The following is a 26,595-nucleotide window of genomic DNA, read 5'->3' as shown; positions in this document are numbered from 1 at the left end:
CCATGCACCCCCAAAATGGATCTTAATTTTACTACGTAAATTTGTTTGTGCTTTCATGTTTCTACAAGAATTTTCTGTTGAAATTAGTTTCTTTGAAATAGTTAAAATACAAAATGGTATTTAAACACAAAGCTGCTTTAAGCATTACTTTATGAAAGCAAGAGAAAAAAAGCACGTAACTCTGTAGTAAAGAAAATATCTTACCTCAACAGCCATAATAATAATAGCAGCTTTCTTTTTGATGGTCGAGTTAGCAGGAAGATTTGTTAAGGAATGAACACCCATTCCAAGACTACTAATAGGTGGAAGATCAAGCCAGTCAGGGTCTCGTATCCCACCCATACAATCTTTTGCCATTGGATAGATTGTACCATTTCCATCTCTAAGAATAATAGGAGATTCCTACAATTGGGGGGAAAAAGTTTTATCATTAAGCCTCCACAATTTATCCTTCCCAAAAGGTCTAGTTCTGCTTGACTGCCAACAACACTTTACCTAAAATTCCCATTTATGCCATTGTCCCCTATCATTACAAGTGGCACAGCACAACAGATTCCCTTTCTCAGATGCCTGAAATGTACTTAACATAGTAAATACTAATAAAAGCATCTTCTTTATGGTATACATGCATCACAAAAGATTATCAAGGAAACAGAACCTGTACTTTAAGCTTACTTAAATGCTCCAAGTATGCTTGGATATATGGAAACAAAACATTCAAATTCAGGTCTTTTGCCAAAAGACCTTCAACTATCCTAAGTGAAGTAAAACAGTTACTAAAATGGCTTAGGTAGTTTTTCTCAGCCCTCCTCATGGATGCCTGCACAATGTAATCAAGCTGTGTAATCACATAAAATAAGATAAAATAAGATACTTAACGTTGGATAGTAGAAAGAGTTGCGTAAAACCTTAATGTATCATTTTCAGTATCCAATACAGATTTATTTTTTTTGTTAACATATCCATTCTCACGAGCGGATTTTCATCTGATCTAATTCCAAAATATAGCTGGATAACAAGTTTACACTAACAGGAACTACTCTGCCAAGTTTTTTTTCATCCTTTTTTACTTTTCGTTCAAGGTAGAATTTGAGTAAGATTATAAAAAGTGCTTAAGCAAGTTAAGATTGCTATTCCTCTTGCACCTTCAAAATACTAATGGTAGCAACAAGTCTTTCACAACCTACTGGAAGAACTATTTCTTTGCCAGTCTTTGGAAAAGCCTTACAAAAGGCTGTACAATCCCATTCAAAGATGCTGGAAGTGCAGTGAAGTTAGATGATTGAGATACAAAACCACAAACCTGTCCAGCTGTAAAAATAGCAACACTTCTCTCATTCTGACCCAGGAATGCAATGCTGCTAGTAGGGAAATTATTCTCTTGTTCAGCCTTTCCTGTGGCAAGGTCAAATATGCAGTACCGAACCCAGTTGCCAGTTTTCAGAACAGCATGCACCCCTTCAAAGATACAGAAGAAAAAGGTTAATGTCTTTTACTGATGGCTTCCAGTAAAAAGAACCTCTGACTATAGCACTTTTAAGGAATTACTAATATCAGCTGAAAGAACTGTACATATTAGTTTGACAGTAGTTGCTTTCCACTAGGAAGAGAGTGAGGTAATAAAGGATCCAACAGAGCATCTTGCAGCGTACGCCCTACTTACCTTTTGAATCTACATTTACTGCTAGGATCTCTGTTTTTTCAGGAATACACAGCTTTTTAGGTGTCCTTTGAAAACAGTCAGGAACTTTTGGAGTGCCACCAGTTTTTACAACCTGAAACGTATGTAAAAGTTTAAGATGCAATTAAGCATACAGTGCTGACATTTCAAAACACTGATAGTTCTCTCGATGTTTCACAAAGACATACCTGCAATTCATCTATTCTGAGCAGCCTACAGTCTTGGAGAAGAGAAGAAGGATCAGGATCTGAATTAGAAGCGCTCTGACAGTTTGCATTACTGGAGGTGCCTGGAAATTTCACAGCAACATAAGCACCGTCCACTTTTAGCACCTACAAGCAAAACACATTACAATCTTACCAAAAGCTTTGAACAGAAACTGTTTAGGTTGATTTGCTTCAAAATAAACCAGATCTTTATCAGGAAAAGAAAAAAGTTCAAAATAAGTGGCAATTAAATTCTACAGCCCTTGGTCATCAGCCTTGCTCTTTTGCTAAAATTACTGAAATCTTAAAAACCTAGATTTCTTAACGGTGCCATAGGCATCCTGAATTACATCAAAGGTCCCTCCATTTCAGCATCCTATGTCCAAGACAAACCAACGCCAACTAGAGTAGCTCCTACTGATATTTCCCTGGTACCCTTCCAGCTTCCACCCACTACAAACAGCAGGACAACCTCACATTTAATAGCCTAGATAGACTCTTGTCTTACTCATTTGTCCAATCACTTTTGGAAATAAACACTATTCCTGTGGCAATGAGTTCTAAACATTAGCTAACAACTCAACACAAAAAAACCCCAACAAACCAAAATAAACCAAAACAAAACCAAAAAAACCCCACAAAAACCCAACTACACTGAGCCTCTTACTTCTTTAAGTGCCCGTCAGCTCTTGTACTTTTTTTTCTTCGGCCCCATCTAAGTTTTTAAAGCCTCTGTTGCAAAGTCTTAAGTGGTCACTCCTCAAGATGACTGTGCACAATGCAAAAATGAAGCGTTGGTTTAACGGGTCTACTACCTGTTCCTCACACTCGATAAAGTTCTCTGCTCAGTCCCTTAGGACCGAAGGATACAAACAAGGCTATCCAGACATATGCCATGACTTCATGGATCTGTGTCCCTCTCTGCCCCTCAAGGAAATGGAAGTTACTGAACCCCACACTGACAGAGGCATTTCCGAGACTGTAAGCCTCTCTCCAGATGCTGCTATTAGAACCATCAAAACAGGTTTCCTTGATACAGAAACATCCTATGCCACCACCGAACAGCAAGGCTCTTTGACTTTCCAAAAAGAAAACAAAGCTAAGAGGGAAGGGAGCAGAGGAAAGGATGGACAATGTTTTAATTTTGAGTAAAAATAAGATCTAGATCGCTGTATGCTCTCAGTCTTGATCAAAACCAGACACAAGCAACCACCAATCTTGATTAGGCCCTAACTTCTCAATAGTTTCTACACAGAAAGCACTTACAAAGCAGTATTAAAGATCTAGATGTAATCAACTTAATAAAAAAATCTCTCAAATTTTCAAGATATTGTAGGTAATAAAAATCCAGCCATTTCTATGTTTCCCAGTTGCTCTAGGGCTAGATGCAGCCTATCAACAATGCTAGAGAAAACAACAAATATGAAAGTCTTAGCTTTTTTTTTTTTTGTAACAAAGATTACTGTGGATAGTCAGAGCACTTGCTCCCCATATGCTCACACTTCACTTTAACAGCAGAATTCCTAGTTCTAATAGTAGAGCATCACTGATGGCTGTAATACTACCACCCAAAAATTTCAAAATTCAGATCTAGTCAAAATATTCATGAATATTAACTTTGATTTAGACTATACAAATACAGATTTCTATTGAGACTTGCAAGACAACACTAGAAAAAATTGTGATTTGGTCAAAAAAAAATTAATCAAGGTACATTTAGATGTTTTTCAGGTAATCAGACTAACTTGTACGCCTGAAATCACATGCTGATGTTTCAACCACAGCTTTTAGTCTGACTACATGTAGAGTTTTATTTTTTTAATGACTGAATGTTGCTACAAAAACTGCAAATTTGGGCTGCTTGTGAAAACAGAAGATTCTAAATGGTCAGCGTCTAGGAGGGTGTATAAAATTTTGTTTATGAACTTTCAGATTTATAATCTAGCCAACAGGGGAAAGAAACACACCTTAAGAAAAGGTGAAATCCCCAAATATTTAACATATCCTGTCTCCATAACTGAAAGTTTTCTTCCACATGCTTTCTGTCTGCTCTTAGTGTTATCACCTACATCACTTTTTACTTTTATCACTTTTTTTTTTGTGTTCAAAGAAATGCTGATAGTTTTTAAGGTGCTGGAACTCTGGTGACTCTTTCAGAGTCCGCACGCCAAATACTATTTTATTTCCCATTCTGTGGTTGGAGAAGAAAATCATGTATCTTAAAAACTGGAAAATATTTTTATTAAGATGTGGTTGAGAAGAAATTCAGCTCTTCAAAGGGTAACTAAAATGCAGGTCTTCAGTTAAAGAGTTACTACTATAGTTATTGGCTATAGTAGTTACACAGAAAAAAAATAAAACTATCCATTGATGTAACAAGCAACTAGGAGCTTGACTGAAACATTTGATTGCAATTGTACACGGAAAGCTCCAAAGCACAGATGTGGTATAATGGCCTGGCACTCAACAAGATAAATAAACATCAACATCAAGCTTAAGTGACTGAATGAAATAATACAATGCAAAGTACAAGTTAAGGAACAAACTACTCAATCCAAATTTATGTTTCACAAAACCACTAGTACTTGATAAGCTTTCTGGGCACACAAACTGAAAAAGTGGCAACACACAGAAGTCTCACCCCAATTGAGGATAACCTTGATGAACAGTTTGGGGAGGCCTTGGACATTGCTAACGGAAAGCCTCAGACCAAAACAAACCATGGCTGCCAGAGAAAAAAGCACCTTCAACCCAGGTTCCCTACCCTTTTGTTCTAACAGTGGTTCCAGATACCATCTAAGCCACTCCAGAAGAGGAGATCCCGAAGCTAATGTGGGTAAGCAGAGTATCCCAAGTTGCACGGGGTGGGCAAAACCAGCTTCTAACCATCTGATGTGAGTGAGCAGTAACAAAGGGTTATTTCAGCCTGTATCTCTTCTAAACTACACTGAAAGAAGACTGTGAGATTTCTCACCAATGCAGACAACAGAAGAGACAAGTGCCAGGCTTACTCATTCCATCAGGTAGATAATCTTACAGTCATTACCTCTCCTTCATCTAATGATGGACTTAAATTGAAATAAGGTTGGAAGATAACATATTCCAAGGAGAAAGACTACAAAGTCCAAGGGTGCAAGTAGATTTACGCTTTCTTAATTTCTTCCAAGACTGCCCACCCAAAGTAAGAACTTTCCCACTCTTGCCACACCCCCTGGTCATTTGTTGCTGCGGCACCATATGCAATCCACATTTACAAAGTAGCATGGTAAAAGGCTGGTTGTATGATCTACTGCTATCAGAATAATTACAGTCATCTTAGATCTCAGCACTCAGGGGTGGACTGCTAGTCTATCAAGATCAGTAAGAGCCTGGAGAGAAACAGGCATGTTAGAACTTGACACCATCTACCTGCCCACCGTTCCAAGGACAGAACGTAACAGTGGTCTTTGAAGGATTTTAACCAAGCAATTTTTGGAGACGTCAAAGTTGTTGTGTACATCCAAAAGTACAGGAACACATCTTTTGAAAAACAAAATTATTTCAGGAACACAGGCTGAGCATCAGTAAATCTGGGCCCCTATGCCATTTCTAAATTCCACCCCCTGAAGCCTAAGTGAACAATTATTTTTTTGTGTGTAAAACAAAGAATTATCTATTTAAAAGGTGGCAAACATTTTGATAGAAACTCATGGCTATCACTTTATTAATCTCATTCTAAAGAATGTAAATGTTCAAAATTTCAGATGCTCTTACAGGTAAAAGGACAGAAACCAGGTTTTTGTTCCTCTTACTACAGAAATAAATCATTATGTAAGGCAAGACTTTTGTCTTCACAGATCAACTCTAAAGATAAAGTGTTACAAAACTGTAAGAGGAAAAAAGTGAACAACCATAAACATCACTGCAAAAGGACAGCATGCTTTACGAAGAAGAGAAAAAAGCATCTTTGCCATAAATGACTGATACAGAATAGACTCAGCACCAATAACTCTATTCAGAAGACAGCCCACTGACTGGTTTTAGCACCTCAGTGAAAATACCAAATACAAAAATTAAGGCTTTTCTCTATTTATTATAGCAGTTCTTCTTGATGCAGTGTGAAAAGACAGACACCTTCACAACTGTATATATACACAGTAAAACAGTCTCTGTCCTGAACATCCTTGGATCTAAAACAGGAAGGACAGAGAAGGACAATAGGGGCTTTCCCAAAGCTCATATGACATGCAAACAATGGTTTCAGCAACTTCAACTAGATCTTGAAACCTCATTTATAGAAACTGAAGTGTTTCCATGAATTAAGTTGCTCCATACTCCCTTTTGCAAAAATGACCTGAACTTGATAATCAAAACTCATTGTGGGTCTCCTTCTTTCCAAGATACCATTCAAGGCAAATCTTCCACTCCTGCACAAGTAAACCCACTAGGTTGTAACCATTAGGTTAGAAGGAAAACAACTCTGACTAATTCCAACCGCCTTCTGTTGGACTGTTCCTCTTCTGGTAACTGGTTTGGGTTTTTTTTCTATGAATCAAGTAGAAAGCAATTCAACCTTTTCATTTTGTGGAAAACCTTTACCTGTTGCTCTTATTTTTGAAAAGCATAGAGACAGAGAACTGTCTAGATGACCTAATCCCTCCTAACATCACACAACAATGTGAAAGAAGAAATGCACCATTTTCTTCTACAGCACTCTTAGTCAGAGCAAACATTTACTAGAGAGAAAATGAACAACTTACAAGGACCAAACAGATTTTTTGCAGTAATAAATCAAACAACTTTGGAGTTGTATTAATGAAGCATGTCATTTCTAATCAAAACATTTCTGTTCTCTGGTTGCCACAACATTAGATTCACCCGAACATTCAGCTGATGTGTATGTAGAAGTCAGTCAACACATGTAACTCTTCCGAATCCCATTGGACATGTGGGAGCTATTGCTCAACTCACCAAAAATAATCTCCCAGATAAAACCACATCTGCTTTTCTTAATACTGTGGTTCAACCTTAAGTACCAGAATGTTATTTTTTAAGATTCATCACGTTGTATTCGCAACACATTCAGTCTGTTACTACCACTGTGTTAAGGACAAATAAAAACGCAACAGAAGTCATACTAGTCAGAAACATTCTCAAGCATCCCCAAAACCATGACTCTTAATAGTCAGCTTATCTAAAAGAAAAACTTTTTTTCTTCCCTCCCCAAAGTTGGTGGGACAGTGTACTTCAGACAAACCTTGCCAACAGGAACATTCTTAACATCTTCCACGAACACAACTTCCCTCAGAGACCACTGCTCTTCATTCACTTTCTCCTCCTCTTTTGGGGCAGGAGTAGATCGTCGTCGCTCTGTGACAAAAAAGTTATCATCAAAAAAAAGGACCTGAAATATTTAATCAAAGCATCAAAATGCAATGTTCAGTAAACACCAAACCTTTCCCACCAGAAAGATTATCAACAATCAACAAGAGGTTAACAAGAATCTGACTTTAAAAAAGTCAGAGCTACCCAACAGCATACCATACCACCTTCATGTTTTTTCTATGAAATTAGCACTCATAAAGCCTATCTGATCAACAAAGCAATTTTTAGGGACATTTGAGCAAAATAATTACAATACAAGAAATTGTTTTGGCAGGGCTCAGATAGCCATGCTGTAAGTACAAAGGCTGACATTGTATGACCCCTCATTCAGCCCTGCTACAAGTACTTTTTATCACCCTTATGAAAAGTCTGCTTGCCCACTACATACAGATTTTTTGGTAAACATCTAGAAGAGTAGCAAATGAGACAGAAAATAGCTATATGGGCTAATAGTAATTGCAATACAGTTAGATTCGCTGCAAAGACGTTATCTGAATCGTTACTATAGTACATTCAGGATCAAATCTAAATACATAATATGGCTAAATTAACACTGACAAGAACCTTTAATGTCCTGAACTGAGTATATAGTATAAATAATAATACCAACATATTTAAAGAAAGAAGCAGAGAACTGCTAAGCTAACTGTGAAGTTAACTTCAAGCAGTTAAAAATCTCAAGAAAAAATACAGTCAGTAAGAAATTACAGTTGAAAAAACTGCAAAAGAGAAGAAATAAGTAGCAAAAGATTCTACTAGTAAAAGTAGACAGTAGTGCAGACTGGAGCATACAGGATTCTCACTCACTGAATGAGGCCATCTAATTCTCTAGACACTTCTTAAAACTGCAGTATGTGAACAATTAGAAGAAACAGGAGTGGAGAAGAGATTTCTTCAAATGATGGCATTGTAATTAACCCTTTATGAATGCATGGGGTTTAAACACAGAAAAAAAATGCTTAAGAGGTCAGTTACATGAATTTTCATGCAGCCTTTTAGGTTTGTAAGTACAACTTGTACTACAAAGCTTCTCTCACTGCTTTTGTATGTTAATATTAAGAACGTCTAGTTTTAGACATTTAATATAATAGATCATGAACTACTGCTTTATGCTCTGAAGTTCAACTGCAAGGAAGCTGTGCGACAACAGCTTAATCTTAAAAGGAATTTTCCAAAACAACTTCAACTTCTGGTCTGTAATGAAACTCGCTGTCACGCTGCAATTAAACATAAACAACTTTATCTTCAGACTCCCTCTTGTTCACCTCCTGAAAGATACTTTTAATTCTGAGAACTGTGATATGCTTGCACAGATTTACCTTACAGCAAGTAGTCACTGCTTATACTAATACATTTTAAATGTAACACTGACAATTCACTGCTTATCTGAAGACTATTACAAAAGCCTTTACATATATTGAAGTTCAGACTGAAAGACGGAAACAGATTCTGAAGTTAGTAGAGAATCTTTCTAAGAACTGCCTTCTACAAAAACTTAATTACACAAATATTTCAGCTTACTATGAGCTACACATTACTTACTATATGGCATTGATGCACTGCTTGCTATTGAAGATGCATCACTACAAGTGGAAGCTGGGGATGGTGGAGGACCCATCTCAGTTTTCACTGGTTCCTGTTTGCTTTCAGGTCTAGAACAAAAGGTATTACTTAGAATGAATAAAGAAAAAGGCAAAATCTTTCTGTGACAATGGACAAAGTGTCAGTGTGTCCCAGTCATGTTCCTTTAATAATACTTTAATGAAGTAACTCCATACTTGCATACAACCATCCTAACTGACAAGGCTATACAACTGATGTTGGGAATGGTGCTATGCTGCTTAATCAGGGATTAGCTTTACAATATTAATTGAGCATAGATACAATATTACAGTAAACAAACATCCTTAGATGTACTTAATTTGGAAGGAAGAATTATTAGCTTTATACAGTAACCTGAAACTCTAAAACTGCTAAGCTGTCTCAAGTTTTTCTTGAAACTGCAAATACGTTTTAAAACATTTAAATGGCTATTGTCAACCCAACGCTATTTTTTTTCCCAAAAACTCTGGAGGGGCTGAAACAGCTGTCTCAGTGCCATGAAGAAGGGCCTGAAAACAGTTCCATAACAAAACCATTTTCAGTTATTCAAATATAACATCTTGGAAGCTTTATGAAACACTACAAGATGGTCTTCATTTAATATTCCTTCTGCATTTCACATTTCCATAGTGGTTTCATGGCACTGAGATGCCTTTCCAGCCGCGAGCTTTTCTGCACATTTAGCAAAGTTTACAAGCAAGCTAGAATCTTATAAAGATGGCAAAAATTTCAAACTGATAAAAACCTGACCTTCCTCCTTTTCAATTTTTAATCAATCACCAACTCAAGAGATCAGCAAATAAATGTTTTGTGTGTATTTCATGCATGTTCTCAACACTTACTTTGCCTCAGTAGTTTTGCTAGCTTTCTCCATGTTTTTCAAGCTCTCAGGTGACCGAAGCTGAAACCGACAGCTGTCATTCATGTTCCAAACAGATTCCATTAACACACCCACTTTAGGAATTCCAGCACTGATTGAAAAAGCAACTGCTCCAGCATGATAGAGGGGGTTATTTCTTAAACACACCTACAGACAGAAATATTTATTTCTATGAGAACAATGGATTATACCAATGGAAATCATATATGCATGCATTTTCTTGGTGACACATGCAATAGTCAAAAAAACAAGAAAACGTATGGAACTAGATGAAGAGGAAAGTCAGCATGATGTACTATACACACTTTGCTAGGAAAAAAAGGGGCTGTTGTGGAATTCACAGCTGAAAGCAACAGCTTTAGCAGTGAAACTGTTTAATATATAGTATTTAGCTGCTCAACCACAAAAGTACAAAGCACAAATTCAGTACAAAGATTTATTCCTGAACCGATCAGAATGGATTGGGAACCAAAAGAAACATGCTCCCTGGGAAGGAGCTGTTTTGTCTCATACTAGTTCTAATACTAATTCACAAAAAGAATCTTACACCTCTGTATCAGCTATTAACCTTTTCCGTAAAGAGGCTTCAAACCAAAAGGCCTATCCCACTGCATAAATAAATCAAACCCAGACTTTAATATTGCAGGCACTTAAATGCCAAATCATTTACAAAGCTATGTACCCTATTCAGAATCGCATTTCTATACTTACTTTCTCTCAAATACAGAATCGGTAGGTAAGTTAAAACAGAAATACTTTGTATGAGTACAGCTTGTTCCTCCATGTTTGCAGCAATAACCACACTTGTGAAACATCACCACTGCTAACAGGGCACATCAATTTACAGTCATAAAATTAAAATACGGTATTTTAATTCCATATTATTGATACAACTTTTGTGCATGACAATAACAGAACCTAATTTATTTTGGTTTTTTTTTAAGTGCAGACTGTAAGCTCATCACATAGCACTGTAAAAATGACACTTGTGACAGTTGCACTTGCCTGGGTTCCAACGGTTATGTTTGGCATAGAGGAGATACCAGCACTAGACTTCGGCTTTTTATTTTTTGCTCTAGCCTTTTCTAGCATTTTTTTCCTTTGGCTGAAAGGAACTACACCCCTGTGGAAAAAAAAGGCATCTTGTTTTAAAAACAGGCTATGAAAGAAATGCTTTTTTTATAACTTTGAACAGTTTATTCCTTCTGCTTAATGTAGTCATGATCAAACATGCAAGTCTGTGCCACCTTCTCCAAAATCTCAAACCACTGTAGAAATGACATTTTTTCTATATTCAGTCCCACTTCCCAAATCTCAAATGGTCAGTTTATTAGGAGGAGGAGGAAGAGGGAGAGCATCTAAAATATGTCATGCCAAATGGCATTCCTCCTTGTCCAACATGCTGCTGGCTCTGTATTGCTCCAGTCACAGCTTTCAGGTTGCAGATTATCCCCTCTGAACTCGAGAATATTTTTCCCATGAGTGGTGATAATTTCCAGAACTTTCAGTCATTAAGGAACAGGATAAACTTTTTTTTTATTTTTAAATTCCAAAAGCTTCACTTTCTCTCTGGGGACATGGTTGAAGGAGTCTAGGACTCTTACAACAGACTTAAGCTGCAAAAAGGTGAAAAAAGAACATTTCTTTTGTAATTGGATCCATTCAGTTTAGCTGAAAATAACACCTACGTACACAGTTAAGCATGCTTATTATTTTGACACTTCATGTTTTAGTCAGTGGCCTATACAGTTAGATGCTTTTATTTGAAAGTCTCCTTCATATTAAGTAAACCATGAAAAGCATTGGTCCTGTGCAACACTGGAAACTGAAATCCTGTCTAGTGTACTGTACTACAGACCACTGTACCTAAGGATTATCAATAGTAACAGGAACGTCTGTCTACACCAAACTGTGCTGCTGACATTTAACCTCTCTCAGAAAGGACATGTTGGTTAATAAATACATTACTTTCAAAGATTACATATAAATGCTAATAAGCCTTTTTATATATTGCACCAATTCTAAAATTAGTAAAGATGGCAGGTTCTAGTAGCCAGGTATCTCCAATGTTATGGCTTATTAGTTTCCATACTAAGACTAATCACTCTATGTGTCACGGTATGTCACCTGTGACATAACAAAACGGCCAAGAATCTGAGCGCTGTAATTTTGAGATTTGGGACTAAAATAAAATATATCTGTGTAAGTTTACAAGCCTAGTTACAATTGTACTTAAATATTTTTCAGAGTTATTAGAATTTAATGAGAAAGCTGTTTCACAGAACCAATTTTCAATGCTCCAATTTCCAACTCATCATCAAGTATTTAACTTGAGTTTTGGGCCTGATGTATAATGCAGTGACTACTGACACACTAACAAAAATAATGCATACTGACAAAGCATTAGTAATATTCAATGAATTCACTCAAATCAGAAATTAATTTCAGAGCTCTTTTGGGAGTGTTACTTTTGAGGGTTTGGTGAGGGGGTCTGTGTTTTTTAAACATAGGCTTCTTAATTATCAGATTGTTAGCTAAAATATTTTAATTAACATTTCATATTTTACAATGTTTAGAAGTGTTATATTTTAACAAGCTCCAGAGGGAGCATCTGATGTTATTTCTCTTCTTTAAGATCTGGACCACAAACTAATAGACCAAATTTTCTAACAGAGCCTAACAGAGTAATATGGACATCATACATGGGCAAGTTTGTTCTGTATTTATAATCTGAAAAAGGCCTGAAAGGCATAAAAAAAGTTATTCTCTGATACTGTGTAGTACTGATATACCTGAATGCTAAAGCATTTATACAGACCTCCTAAAAGAATAACCTTACTCTCTTAAAGATGTTATAATTGGATCCAAAAGCTTTAGGCATTAAAGAGAATAAATATACTTTTAAAAGGGAACCTAAGCTCAAGTGCAGAGTTACAGAACTCAGAACAACTGTGGATCGGTAGTTTTGCAATGTTTCTCGGAGCCAAGCATGTGAAGATAGTGGATCTGCACTGATGTACATAAACACACTATTTACTTACCACCAATATAAGTTGTTCTCTAGTTGAGCACACGTATACAGAGCACAGCAATGTAAAGAAACAATTCTTTCTCCCTGAAGCTCTGAGTATGTCTGTGCAGTGTGTTCTAATTTAGAAGCTACGGAGCTCAAAGTTTCATCTACCCATGTAGCAACCTAAGGGAGAAGAAATCAACAGAGAAGGTATGGGGGGAAAAAAGGAAAGAAAAGTTGCACCTTAGTTGCACCCTTTAATGTAATATTTACTGGTTTTGAAAGAAAAAACACCACCACCAAAAACAAACAAAAAAAACCAACCACAGAACAAAAAACCAATGATTCCCTTTGGGATTTTATCTCCTACCACCTTTTCTTTCCCCAGAGAAGAGCTTTTCAGGATTTTTTTTCCCCCATCTATTTTCAGTCCCCAACAAAACAAAAGAAGTTAAAAAAAAAAAAAAAAAAACAACAGAAGTGTCATTAACAGTACTTCAAAAAGTGCACATACTTTACCAAATCAGTTTCAAGTTTACTCTTAACTGGACAGAAAAGTGTATTTAGATAGCTTGCTTTACAGCACTGGAAGCTTCACAGCCCTTTAGTTCTTCTAGTAAATATATACAGAACATTAAGGATCTTCTCTATGCTTAAACCAGTGTCAGTTTCTACTGTTACAGCAAAAAGCCAAGTATTTCAGATAATCAGGTAAAACATAGATCTTTTCACTGTTTCAGCTGTAAATCAGCCAGATTGCAAAAAGGTTAAAAATAAAATAAAATAAAATAAATTTTTTACAAAACACCAGTTGGGTTTCTGTTCTTTTTTTACATCTGTATAGAGGAAAAGTAGAATGAACAAATGAGTTAAGTACTTTCTACTACTGATGAAGCTGAAGAATCAACTTGTCTGTAATATACTACAATTAACTGAGCAAATCCATCTTTGCCAAACTCAGCAACCAGCACACATCTCATACCTTGTTATTTTCAGTGGCAACAGTTGCTCTAATACTATTTGCAGAAAGGAGCACTATCTTTTCATTGGTTAATCCCAAGAACATGGCTCGTGGATGATGTAGCGAAGGATTCTTTGGAAACAAAAAAATATTTCAGATATTCAAAGCATATAAATCATAGCGAAGGCAAGCATTTAAAGATGTAGAGTACCTGTGCATTTCTGTAAGGCTCTGATTCACTCCACTTCCATTGATAGAGTTCTCCTTTACTGCTAACAGCCACGAGCTCAGAATACAGAGCTCCAATAGAAATAAACTTTGTTCCATCCTACAAATACAGAAATATGAAGTCTAAGAAAGCAATATTATAAATACATATGTATCAATACATAAATGCAAAAAAAAAAAAATCAAGTTTTTTTCAGCACTGCCATGAACGTTGAACTTGAAAATACAGATATAACCAGCTTGTCTCAAGCTCAGCATGCTCACACACACACACACACACAAAGAGTGCATTATTGCTTCTGACAGAGTGAGGTAAGAAATAAATAAATATTATTTTCCTGAAGTGTAGCAATAATATATACACGGCATTTAACTTGGACAGTTTATTAACAGCTCCCACAATATTTTAAGAACACAACACTACTCATAGAATTAAAACCAGGAAGGTCTCTTGACATCTGACAAAGTTTCCCTCCAAAATTCTGGTGTTTTGAAATGAACAAAAACCAAACATAATTCCATTATTCCATTCCTACATATACTCATAAAGGTATCTTCCAACTACCCAAGAAATCAATTATCAAATTCACTGCCTCAGCAATGAAGCAATTCTTATCTTTCACTTCTGAAGGCAAACAACTACAAGATTAATTTTAAAAAAAAACTCCAACAAAACCTCATCATGCTACATGACATATTAATGCAGCTGTATGACCTGATAACGCTGGAAAAGCTTCTAATTATGGGTTATTCTTCCCGCCTCCCCCTGCCCCTTCTCCTTTTTAACATTTTACCAAAACTCATATGGCATCTCTCTGCTACTCTGATCCTACAACTTTTCTCAATTGCTTCACCCTGGCCCTCACAGGCCTGTTTTCCCCCCTCTTAGATTTGGTTGTGTATCAATGTTGCAGCAACTACAGAACAGTTACACTCTCACTTTTCCCAATCTCATATACCATCTGACCACTTCCCCCTTGCATTGTAATCCATCTCAAACTACAGACCTTTTTTTTCAGTGACTTCACAAAACATTTGCTTCTGTTTACTGCAAAACATTTGTAAGGCCCATTCATCCACTGCTCCTCACCAAGTGCAGCTATAGGACACCCATGCTCTTTCTAAACTTGTTACTGGTAACAACTAAAAGTTCACTTAAGTGAGAACACAGCTTTTAAAGAACTAAAAAACAAATACTACAAAATCAAATGCTGTCTTCTATAGCTACAAATCTGAAAGACAGGTAGGTACATGACAACTGGTCTCTGTAGCAGACATCTCCCAGACCAGTATCTCCAGCTTCCTCTCAGAATAGAATATGCCACATTTGACCAATTCAACCATTGGAGGGGAAACTGAATTCTCTCTCAGACCATTAAAGCCCACCAGCCAGTACATATACCTGTTCCTAAAATTAGGAGCTTTTTTTTTCAGCTACAGAAGCTTAGAAGGGGCAACATTTTAGTTTCATATATCTGGATCCACGCTATTTTTTTACTATTTTCATGCCCAGAAGTGCACACTTCAAAAGGTGTGAGTGTGTCCTTGAGTAACACAGGATTCAGTACATCTCTTACCAATAGCTCAAAATGTTTTAACAGTATTTTGGGAAAGAAGAGAACGAAGGCAGCAGGAAGGGACAGAAGCAATCACAAGTAATTCTCTTTTATACACTGATAATGGAATGTAGGATTACTTAAATCGTAACAGAATTATTTTGCTCTGGAGGGCATCTACCAACACAGCGCAGAAGTAGCACGAATGCTAATCTGTGTCATGATTAATACTTGTCGTTGTGTAAATATTGCATATTTTGAGAAAGAACTGCCATCAGAACCTACTGTGGTCTAATGAGATGCATGCCTACTTCATCAGCATAAATGAATCTCCAGAAGTTATCTGGCCTAATGCCTTGAAGTTAAGTATGGAAAGCAATTAATTTTTGCTCCAAGACAGTATCATGATTTTTAATCTTGCTAATATGTTTTACAACTTTTTGTAAACAGTTTCATACCACAAGCTCGACACTAGAGACCTGCCATTCAAAATTTTTCTCTTCCTTCCATCAAAATACTAGCAATTGCGATCTAAATGATACAGGACCAACACTAGACACACCTCCATGAGGCCATTCAAAAGGCTAACGGCACAAAGATGCACAAATGACATGACAGCTCTGGTTCTGCAACCAGCATGTAATGTGTTCAGCTATAAATTCCGACTTCAGATCAGAGAAATTACACACTCAAAGACTATGCAGATTACTGACAAAATCTTATTATCTCAATAGCTAAACAGAACACACCTATTTGAACAAAGTAAAGACTCAGTTTGCGCCTAACTACAGTCTAGCAGGAAAAAAACGAGCCGTACTTGACATACTACAGAGTGGCTCTGACACACATGGCAGAGTAGATTGATAGTACTACAGTCCAACAAGATTTGAACTATCAGAAGAATTCGTTCATTGACTTGAATTCTTGAGCAGTTGATTTGACTTATTTGGAGAAAACTCAGTATCTATGCAACATGCCTCAACATCATTAGTCTCAAATTACAGGTGAAACCGATGCATTTGGAAACACTATCAGCTTCCCAAAGTTCCATCCTTTCCTCTCAGATTGGTACTTTACCTCCCATAAATGCAAGTTTATCCTCATTGGGGACTACTATAGCTCTGTCTCAAATGCTGAATGTCAAAATCATGAAAAATGAAGGAAAAATACTTGCAAACAAGATTGGTTATTCTGTAGCGATTCCTCGTGTTCTTTAATCTCCTCCCTAGCTTACTGTCTTTTCCATTAACATTTCAAGATCTCCTCTCCAATTTTCAAAATAGAAACAACATCCGAACTGGCCTCTCAGCTAAATCATCTCCCTCAGGATTCACCCTGAAGAATTTCTGTTGGAAAATACCACCAACAAAACTTCAGAGTGGGGCTACAGCAAGAAAGATGCAGAACAATTTTCTGATGAATGTTCAGCTGAAGGACAGGATGAAAAGTTTAATTGCTTTTGGATAAAGATAAAAGGCCTTTCCAGTAAGACACCTTCATTTAACTAGAAGCAAGGGTTTATATGAGTGCATATGCAAGCAGGTATCTTGGAAGAAGTTCAATATATTTAAACTGGACAAGCATTGAATTACGTATCACAACAAGTTAATGCCATCCAAAAGATGCCCAATAAAAGACTGCAATAATTGTTCTAGGGTAGGGTCTGATGAGTTTGTAAATAACAAAAAAAAAAATCCAGAAAAGAAAAAACCCACCTAATTTAGTAATTAAGTTTCAGGGCCTGAGAGAAGAAGGGGATTAACAGGAAAAACATTCCTGAAGTAGTAAAAAAAACAGAACAAAACAAAAACCACAAATGTAATGGCCATAACAATGTTACAGAAACACAGCTGTGGAAATATAAAAGATAAGACAGCATTACATATCTAAACTACATTTATTCTTTGATGCTAAAACCCCTGAAATCTCACCCAAGCTAAATGACTCTCTCATTCTACCATTATGACAAAGGAAAGCGGACATAAGCCACTAATTTTCACTGACACAGGAGTTCAATGTTACTGGCTGAAAAAATTCACATCACACTTTAGACATAAAAGTTCTAGTTGGGAGAGCAACTATTAGACAAACATTGTTTTTAGAAATCTTCATTTCTCAGTTTGAATGCCTGAATGAAGATGATAGCAGCTAAAGGCAAGCTGCTGTAAGCAGAAATAAGTCTCTAAATTTGCATCCCTCTTCAAGCTCCCTATCTATATTTAGCCTGAAAGGAAAAAACAAAAACATACAGAAATAAAGCATGACATATCAAAATAACTACCGCACAGATACTGCAGACAGACAGAAATGGAAACACTAGAAAGACACCCCCAAGTCCATGAAATTTACCAATTCCATTCCTGGGAAGTTTTTTTAGTTGGTTAGGGTTTGGTTTGGTTTGGTTTTTTAAAGTCATTTCCCAAAGCATCTAGGTAATTAATAAAGAAAACGACTATAGATACCCAGTTAGCAACATATAGCCGGTGTCCCTGCTATTCTTATATCTCATGTGGGAATTCCTTCTTGTCTTGAAAATGGAATTAGGGTTACAAAGAAAACCAGCTAATCAAAGCCAAAAGGGATTCTGAAGGAGCAACCAATACTCATTTAAATTATTGGTCAACTCAAAATGTAACGGCAAATACATGTCAACTTTCACTGTTGCTGCTTAAAAGCCCAATCTACTCAAACTGAAAGTATCTCTGGGAATAATAATGTTAATCAGAAAAAGGTCTCCTTGATGAAGGATAGTTTAAATTGTTTCATGACTTCCCTATTGCCTATTAAATGCTTTGAGCACCTAAGTAAAAGAAGAAGAAAAACAAAAACCCCCATGATGGTATGATCTAGAGCAGTGCCTTCAAAACACATGGAGAAGAAAATTAAAACAGTAATAACTGAAGCACAGCTATAAGGGTGTAACTAGTTATTTGTAATTTTCTTCAGTGCATAATAAAGAATATGCTTTGTTATATTATCTCACATACACTGAAATGTGATATTCAAAAAGCAAACACAAAGTATTTATTTCGAGAAAATAAACACACCTATTACACAGCATGCAAATAAAATAGTAAAAAAACTTCCATACCTTATCTGGCCACCACTGCAAATCTTCTCCTAAAGAAACAGGACTTTGAACAGGTGTATTCTTCTTGTCCAGGTTTGGTTCCCCTTCCTTACTTGTAGAGCCTCTTTCATTATCAAATGAGGCTCCATCAAGCCACCTTCGTTCACGCAAACGTAAAACGGACTCACGTTCACGCAACAGCTCAGAGTCTCTCTCTAAGGGAAGAAGGAGAACTGGTATGCAATTGGGTCACACCAGTGGGATAAAAGTAAGCCACTCTCTAGTAAAGACCCTTCAGGATGCAACTAACAGCAGTTAAAAAAATCTACTCACACAGATAAAAAATAAAGTCCTGACATGCAACATTCAACATATTAACCCTTTCAAGCATACATACTTTAGAATTACTAAACATAAAAATAAGCCAGAAATAAAGAAGTCTTACAGTTTTGTGCACTACAAAAAAGTGCTAAAGCATTTTCACTTACATCGTAAGAGGCCAAATACATTTAACATTGCAATTTAAAATTTTATAGTACAATATTCAGAGTTTTGCAGTATCGTTTTATCAAAGTAGTAACAACAACAACAACAAAAAGAACATAAAGATTTAAGTCTATAGAGTCTGTTAGATATCTTTATGCAAGCCAAAAAAGAGTATTTATTAGAGAGTTTCATAACAACTTTCCCAAAAACCCCAGTAACTGGAAAAGGTTAAAGAAAGCAAGCATTAAAAAAAGGCCTTGTATATGTTTGATAATCCAACCCCTTTTGTTTAAAGCAATATTCCATAGGACTGGATTTATTAAATTAAAGTGTATCTGTTTTGAGTAGATCAAATGAAAACTTTTTCAAGAGTCAGACAAGTTTTAAAAAGGATCCTTGTAGGAAAATGTTCCTTACCAAAATGCTTCCCCTCCAATTGGCCTACAAACTGTCTAAAGCCAGTACTCTGCAGTTCGCTCATGCAGATAAATTTTTTAAATCAGGTAATCAAACTAACTTTCCAAGAGTCAACTATGCATGGAAAATAAGGAATATAAAATTCGTGGTAACGTCTTATATAGAATAACCTTAGAAAAGGAAAAAAAAGGAGTAATTTAGAAGGAGTTACGTCAGATGCTGAATATTCGTACATGCACATAATGCATTTAACCTATTAAGTACTTCACTTATGCTCACAAAAATCAACTGGAATTGTATGTATGAGATGACCACAATATAGAATAGTTTCAAGAAATTATGCCAAGTCTTGGGTCTTTTGCTGTATTAGACAAATGGGAACCTTTTTACATAAGCCAAACAAGACAGCTTGTCCTACTGATGTATTTCGTAAAGTACTGCACTTACTTCCTATCAAACATCACACTGACCCTTGACTAACAGTTTTGTAACAGGAACTTATGTGTTCAGCAATTAATATACTAAAACATGTTCATGAAAGGCAACAAAACTGTACTGAACAAACAATCACAGCAGAGGTTGGATTAACAGTTTGGAAATACTCTAGGCATTTGCGCAACAGCTTCAAAAAGATAGGAAATTGCTGCGTGGTCTGTTACAAATCTTTTAAGTGTAATACACTGCGGGGGGGGAGGGGAGGGGGAAGTAAAATGCCTTAACACTGCTCAAGGAAGTTTTTTTATCAGCTGCCAATAGTTCTCCTTATCCAACTACAAAAATGCTTCCAAAAAGGTAAAATTTACATTTCTTGTCCCTCCTTAGTATTTTAAGTTCCCCATACCATAAAGGTAACTTCTGTCGTGGAACAATTAAGGAAATGTGAAGAAGAGTGAACAAAGAGCAACCCAAAAGAAAGGAGGAAAAAAAAATTAAGAATGCTGCATGTCATCAATTGTTACTCATTTTTGAGCCAAATTAAATATTTGTAATGCAATTTATGTATTAGTAGGTACTTACACTACAGTTTAAAACAAACTTAACATGCAAAAATTTTATAACACCTTGAAACACCAATGATCAACAATGAGATTTAAAATACATGACTATCAAGGCTCTTGCAGAACTTACCTGCTAATATTCAGAATTCATTAATAATTTTGATGAGTAACAGTCTATTTGTCTACTCTACATTTGAAAACATATCACAGTCTACTTTCACATTAAATCAGAATCTCAAGCACCAGTATGTACTACCACTAACTTTTTCCACAGCAAACTACTTATTACAAAGAAAAAATGTGCAAAATTACCTCTGGATGAGCCTAGCCTGGAAAGTGATGAGCGCCGAAAGGATGGATAACCAAAGTAACTAATATCTTCTGAAAACATAGCATCAGCATCAATAATGACACTTGGGTGAGCAGAATGTATGTCAGCATCCAGAAGAGACATAAGATCCTCTATAAGAGGAGACAAGGGTCTTAAGTGAATAATCAGCTACTTAAAACATCAGCTAGAGAGACCATCAACTAAACAAATATCAAAGCAAAAAAATCCTATCTATTAATTGAATTTCTGCTCTTCAGATTCACCAGTGCAAACTCATGTGCCTCCTATGCAACCACATTTACAATCAAGCTTGGTAGACTAATGAACAAAACCAGTTTCCCTACAAGAACTGCTGCTCTGTCACTTACCTAACTACATTTCCCAAACAAGACTTGCCCAAAACACGTTTTTCTGTAACCCAGAAATTCAAACTTTAGCCTGTAACTTGAAAGAACTAAGTGCTAGCATAAGATAGATACATATACATACATGTGCACACACGGTCATGCACGTAATGCAGAACTCCAAAGATGACTTTGAATTAAGGGAGGGCTGATGGTGAAAGCTACCCTTCACAAACCCACATCTTTGATGTCAAAGAATGTACATTTCTCCACGGAACATTTCTTTCACAGAATGACATACTGGTTTAATTCACAGGCTAGTAGCTTGCAGCTCTCAGTACAAAGCTTTAAATGACAGCTACATTAAGAACAACATTTATCTGGAAAAAGCATCATTTTTAAAGCCATGCAGTTTAAAAAAAAACAACCAAACACCAAAACAATGACACTTAAATACCGTGACTGCACTAGCTTCTCTGTTAGAAAACTTGAGTTTCTCTGAAGTACTGATCATTGTTGAAGTATAAAACAATCTCCTTCTATTTACTAAACTATAGCTACTACCCAAACACACAAGAGGCTACTGAAAATTCACCTAATTTATTGAAGTCCAGCAACATGGACTGACAAGATGACTAAACTTGACTAGCATCTTGCTGCTACAGAGACAGTCCTACTTTTCTCCTTGGTCCCTGTGGCAGGCACCTCCTTCAGGCAAAGTGGGATTTCTGAATCTACAAAGTAGCGCATTCATCTGGCTTGAAACGGTACTTCATAGGGTACAGAAGTAAGGTGGGAAGCAATCTTCAGACTGACTTTACTGGGTAGTCGAACAGAGCCCCAAAGGTGGTGCCTCACCATCTGCAACAAAACAGACTGAACCCTACTGCTGCCAAAAGAGACAGTTCTGCCCCATCCCAAATTTGCAAGCAAATGTGACTAAAAAAATCAGGCTCCCCAAATGAGGTTTCAGCTAACCCATGCAGGCACACAAACCTCACCACCATGCAAGGGAATGTGAAGATAGCTCTTTCTGGCAGCAGGACCACCTCATCCTGCTTAAACCACTTGTGAAGCTAACGCAAGGCTATACACAAGAATCCCTTCAGGAAACACAAGAGTAGCACATACAATTACACCACATCCAATTCTCAGCCTCTATGTCATCGTAGGCATAAAACAAAATGGTGGCTAGAAATCAAGGTTTGAAGTTAAATTAAAGCATTCTTAACAGTAGGAACTGATTATTGTGGGTCTTTTTCTCAGTGTCTGGAATGAAAGGCAGAGGGGATGGCGGGACAGACTGACACACAAAGGAGAGGATATACAAAAACTGAAAAGAAACCAGAAGTCCACACTTAAGCCAGTATCAATTCACTTAACAGTTGCATTTATTCAAACTGTTACTCAGATACATGCACATCAGAATATTCATCATTAAACTTCTAAACTCTCACCTCCAGGAAATGTAATACACACCAGTTACTACCAGCTGTCCCCAGAAAAACAGCACTGTAACTAGTGAGTGCTGTGGCTTTCAAAGCAAGCAAAGACCTGCACAAACACTTTCTACATTAAGTAAGTAATCCATTCAAGTGTATTCTGAAAGCTTCTGAAAGCACAGCATTTGGGACTCAGTGGTTCACGCAGTACGTTTTAGGAAGTCATACTTTACAGACTGCTTGGAAATCCTAGTGGAAAAAAAAATAATCTGACTTTTAGTAAGACAGAGCCTGTTTGCCAAACTTCAGATCAGAGTTGCTTTATCCTGCCTGCTACTTCATCTGTTTTCCGCTGGCTTTCTGCAATGGTAAAGCAGCAGTACACCTCACCTTAAGAGTGTCAACTTCCAAGTATCAGACTTCCAGAGCTGGAAACACAGCTCAGACTCTGTTCTATCTCCCAATATTCACATGCTGCTGCTCTTCTTCCCTCCTCCCGCACCCACGACAACCATCTCTTCCTAGGTAAATGCCAACCTCTCTACAGTCTAGCAACTCGTTCTCATTTTTTGGGGTCACTATCCAGCCGAAAACTGCAAAAAAAATTGATCTCTTTTTAGGAACAGGACGGGCCAGTACAGAAAAGAACTCTCCAGCCTCATTCAAAACAGACAGTATGTTTTTTTCAAGGTAAACTAAGCCAGAAATTCTCTTGACAGAAAATATATACTAACTTGTCACACACACACCACCTTGCACCATGCTAGGCGTGCTGAGTTTAGTTGTGTTTCCAAAAAGGAAAGTAAAAATTCAAGCCATCAGACTTAAAAACCAAAACTATGTTGTTTTGGCTAAACGTGCATTAAGGTGAGTGAGGAAATTAAGCCTTTTCTTACTTTCTTATTTCAGCTTCAAATCAGATTTTAATTTTATTCCAATATTTCTGCAAGAGACCCCCCTTCTTTCATTTCCCATACCAGCAAACAAAGGTGCTAAAACCAGTAAGGATAGAAGCCAAATCCTCTCCCCTTCAAACATCACTGTAATTTTTTTTTAGTGCTGTGAAAACACAGATACCACAAGGCTACATCCAGTTTAAAAATCCAGGGGAAAAAAAAAAACATTCTCTATGACTTTATTTTCCTGTTCTTCAGAAAAATCCCATGGGATGGTATCGTTAATCTCTTGTGCTGTGTTAGACCAGAATCAGACCACACCCTTCGTATTTAGATGTGATAATTCTCATCAACCTATTTAGGTAAGAAAATACCTACGATTCGCTTGTAAATACCCTTGAAAATATCCCAGCACGGGGCAGACAGGGGGAGACACCAACAAACACACACACATACACACACACACTAAAAAAACCCAACTATTTTCAGTATGCACATAAGCACCAATTCAAGTACTGAGAAAATTTTTATTTTCAATAGCTCTATGCATGGCATAATCACTGGATTCATTAACTGAAGGTGTTGCCTAGATCACTTCCCATCTCTAGCTGAGCACACATTAAGCCTTTTCCCTTAAGAGAGCAATCGTAAGTTCTCTCCCTCTTCTCAGCTGCATATTTTTATTAAATAATCAAGAATTCAATGTCTTCAGTATCTCCACCTCTTTCAAGTTCAGATTAAATGGGCAAAACTCTGACAGTGAAGGGAGAGAAACATGTATGTTGGTTTCCTAGGGAACCAAACTGAAACAGAACTCCAGAATTCATTTCTTGAATTGATTCAGGTTTTTGTGCAAAATATTACCCAACCTGAAGTTCATCTTAAAAAAAAAAAAAAAGCAGCGCACCAACAAAAGCACAGAAAAACCATACGCCTAATTGCTTTCCCTAAAAAGCAAGCCACTGAACTATCCTACACCATGCTCCGGTTCACATCTCCTCTCACTTCAAGCCAATACAATTAAGTACTGCTGCAACCAGCTTGTCTCTCTTCTCTACTTAAAAAAAAAAAAAAATATTTTTAAACAAGCTTATCTCAATTCCAGCATCTAAGGCAATCTGGATGTTTGCAAACCCACATTTCGCAAATCCCACTAGCAAGAGCCCACTGTATCATGCAGAACTTAACTGAGCAAACATGCACACGTCTCAACTATACAAACAACAATTTTAAGTTATACAGAATCTCTATACAGAAGATTAACACAACATAAAATCCAGAAGAAGCCTCTAATACTAGTTGATATGAGCTGGAAAATTAATCCACAGACATTCAAGTCTTTTCTATGCTCAATGATCTTGTTCTGTGTAGTTTTTACCTTGATTATTTTCCTTATGTACTTGTTATACATCAAATGAAACCACATTCCTGCCTGCTAATTATCATAAAACAAAAGAAACGGGACTAGATTAGAGAAGTCAAAATCAAAATACGTAAGGGTCCAAAAATAAATTTCTCAGAGAGACTTACTGAAGGCAATCTGCACAGAAAAGTAAAGTTCTGCTCTTCACGTGACATTTTGCAAAATTTAGGAAAAACAGAGACGTGGGTTTTGTTTCCTTAAAAAAATTCAGATGCATAACCTTTACAATACTAACTGGAATTATCACAACTGATACATTCATGAAACTATGATGTATTGAACAAGAATTTATTAATTTCACAGTGGTTGGAAAGTACCTTAACTTTTTAAATTTTATTTTTACTTTTAAAATCACATGTACTTTACTCTCAGTGATTCTAAAAAAGCTTCTCTGTCTTGGAAGGCTTAGAGGAGTAACCCCTAAATTTAAGGGCCACAAAGCACTACTCATGCAGAAAGGAGAAAGTAAAACTTAGCATATGCTTATAATCAAAATGTTCTGAGGCAAAAGCATTCTTATCATTTACTTTTTTTGTGCTTGGAAGGAACAAAATCAAAAAGGTTTGAAGTATAATTTGACATAATTAAAAAAAAAAAGAAGGAAAAAAAAAGGTAGAAGTTCTTTATCTTTCAGAATAATTCATAAAAACCTGACGAAGAATTGAATACATATAGCATTTATCAGTTATCTAGTGTTCTCTTTTATGAATTCTGATGCTACAGTTCCAAAAGAGCATCCAGAGGCAAGATGATAGGTGAAAGAAGAGTGGTGCAAAGCTTCTAGAGCAAAAGACTTTTAAAAAAAAGGTTCTACATAGTTCTGAAGGACAGAATGTTGGTATTTTTCCAGAGATCTATAGGCAATTTCTCTGGCCATCAGGTTTTCCTGAAAACTAGCCTGCATGGTTATAGGACACAAGCAAGGACTGGCAATTTTTTACTATTTAATGTACCAATAGTAGAATCATGACAGCACTGACTAGTGCTCAGCTAGACTTTTCCTACTGCTTTGATCACATTCAGATATCAAATTAATTATTTTCTATGCAACAAACTTATTTTTGCCCATAAAACTGAAATGAGACAGAGACGGCTTAGCATGTTCCACAAATTGTGAACTACATCTTTAACGACTGGAGTTAAAACATATCAAGTTCATTTCAGTTGTCATTTCCACATCTTTTTCAACAAGAACTGGGGAAGAGTTATACAGTTTCTCTGGGGAAAAAAATACTGGTATTAGGAGGTTGCAATCCCTTATATCTATAATTAGTCTAAACAGGGGAAAAGCTTTACAAATTAAGCCAATGACAAAACTGTTTGCTGGACAGCTAGTGAAGACAGCAAAACTACATTCTACTTTAACCTATCTAAAATACAAAAGACTCACAGACTGCAGCACTGGCACCTTCAAATAAAAGTTACCAGTCATGGGTTGTCAGGCAACCCCCATTAACTGATCCTTACGATCTCAGGAGCTATTAGGAGAATAGTTAATACTGTAGAAAGCTGGTTAGTATGGTTAAAAAGAACTGCTGTAAATCATTACTAACAGCGATTTATCTTCTGAAGGCCAGTTCTGGAGGAATGCATTTAGGTATGCTTAAAGTAAGAACTCCTGCTTTGAATACTTGGAAAAAGCTAGGAGAATTTACTTTCTCCAATGCATCTGTCTAATGCTATTGAGCTGATCATTA

At 36.6% G+C, this 26,595-nt stretch overlaps 1 protein-coding gene across 13 annotated transcripts in view; it reads right to left on the bottom strand.

Annotated features, from left to right (window-relative positions):
- Positions 1 to 26,595, bottom strand: part of UBR5 (ubiquitin protein ligase E3 component n-recognin 5) — an 88,869-nt gene that overhangs the window by 34,248 nt on the left and 28,026 nt on the right. For 10 of the 13 annotated variants that reach the window (XM_037382388.1, XM_037382390.1, XM_037382392.1 and 7 more), the window contains 13 exons: positions 20,775 to 20,924; positions 18,583 to 18,794; positions 13,919 to 14,035; positions 13,729 to 13,839; positions 12,775 to 12,929; positions 10,739 to 10,856; positions 9,696 to 9,880; positions 8,794 to 8,903; positions 7,124 to 7,236; positions 1,870 to 2,013; positions 1,664 to 1,775; positions 1,304 to 1,458; positions 205 to 402 (listed from right to left, as the gene is read on the bottom strand). In XM_037382388.1, the coding sequence (XP_037238285.1) occupies positions 205 to 402; positions 1,304 to 1,458; positions 1,664 to 1,775; positions 1,870 to 2,013; positions 7,124 to 7,236; positions 8,794 to 8,903; positions 9,696 to 9,880; positions 10,739 to 10,856; positions 12,775 to 12,929; positions 13,729 to 13,839; positions 13,919 to 14,035; positions 18,583 to 18,794; positions 20,775 to 20,924 (1,880 nt within the window). The remainder of the gene's footprint in view (positions 1 to 204; positions 403 to 1,303; positions 1,459 to 1,663; positions 1,776 to 1,869; positions 2,014 to 7,123; positions 7,237 to 8,793; positions 8,904 to 9,695; positions 9,881 to 10,738; positions 10,857 to 12,774; positions 12,930 to 13,728; positions 13,840 to 13,918; positions 14,036 to 18,582; positions 18,795 to 20,774; positions 20,925 to 26,595) is intronic. The other 3 variants (XM_037382391.1, XM_037382397.1, XM_037382401.1) reach the window with 1 other exon arrangement.

Source organism: Falco rusticolus, chromosome 3 (genome assembly GCF_015220075.1).
Source record: "Falco rusticolus isolate bFalRus1 chromosome 3, bFalRus1.pri, whole genome shotgun sequence".
In the NCBI taxonomy this organism is placed as follows: Eukaryota; Metazoa; Chordata; class Aves; order Falconiformes; family Falconidae; genus Falco; species Falco rusticolus.
Note: the sequence above shows the minus strand (reverse complement) of the source record. Positions and strands in the feature narration are given on the sequence as shown.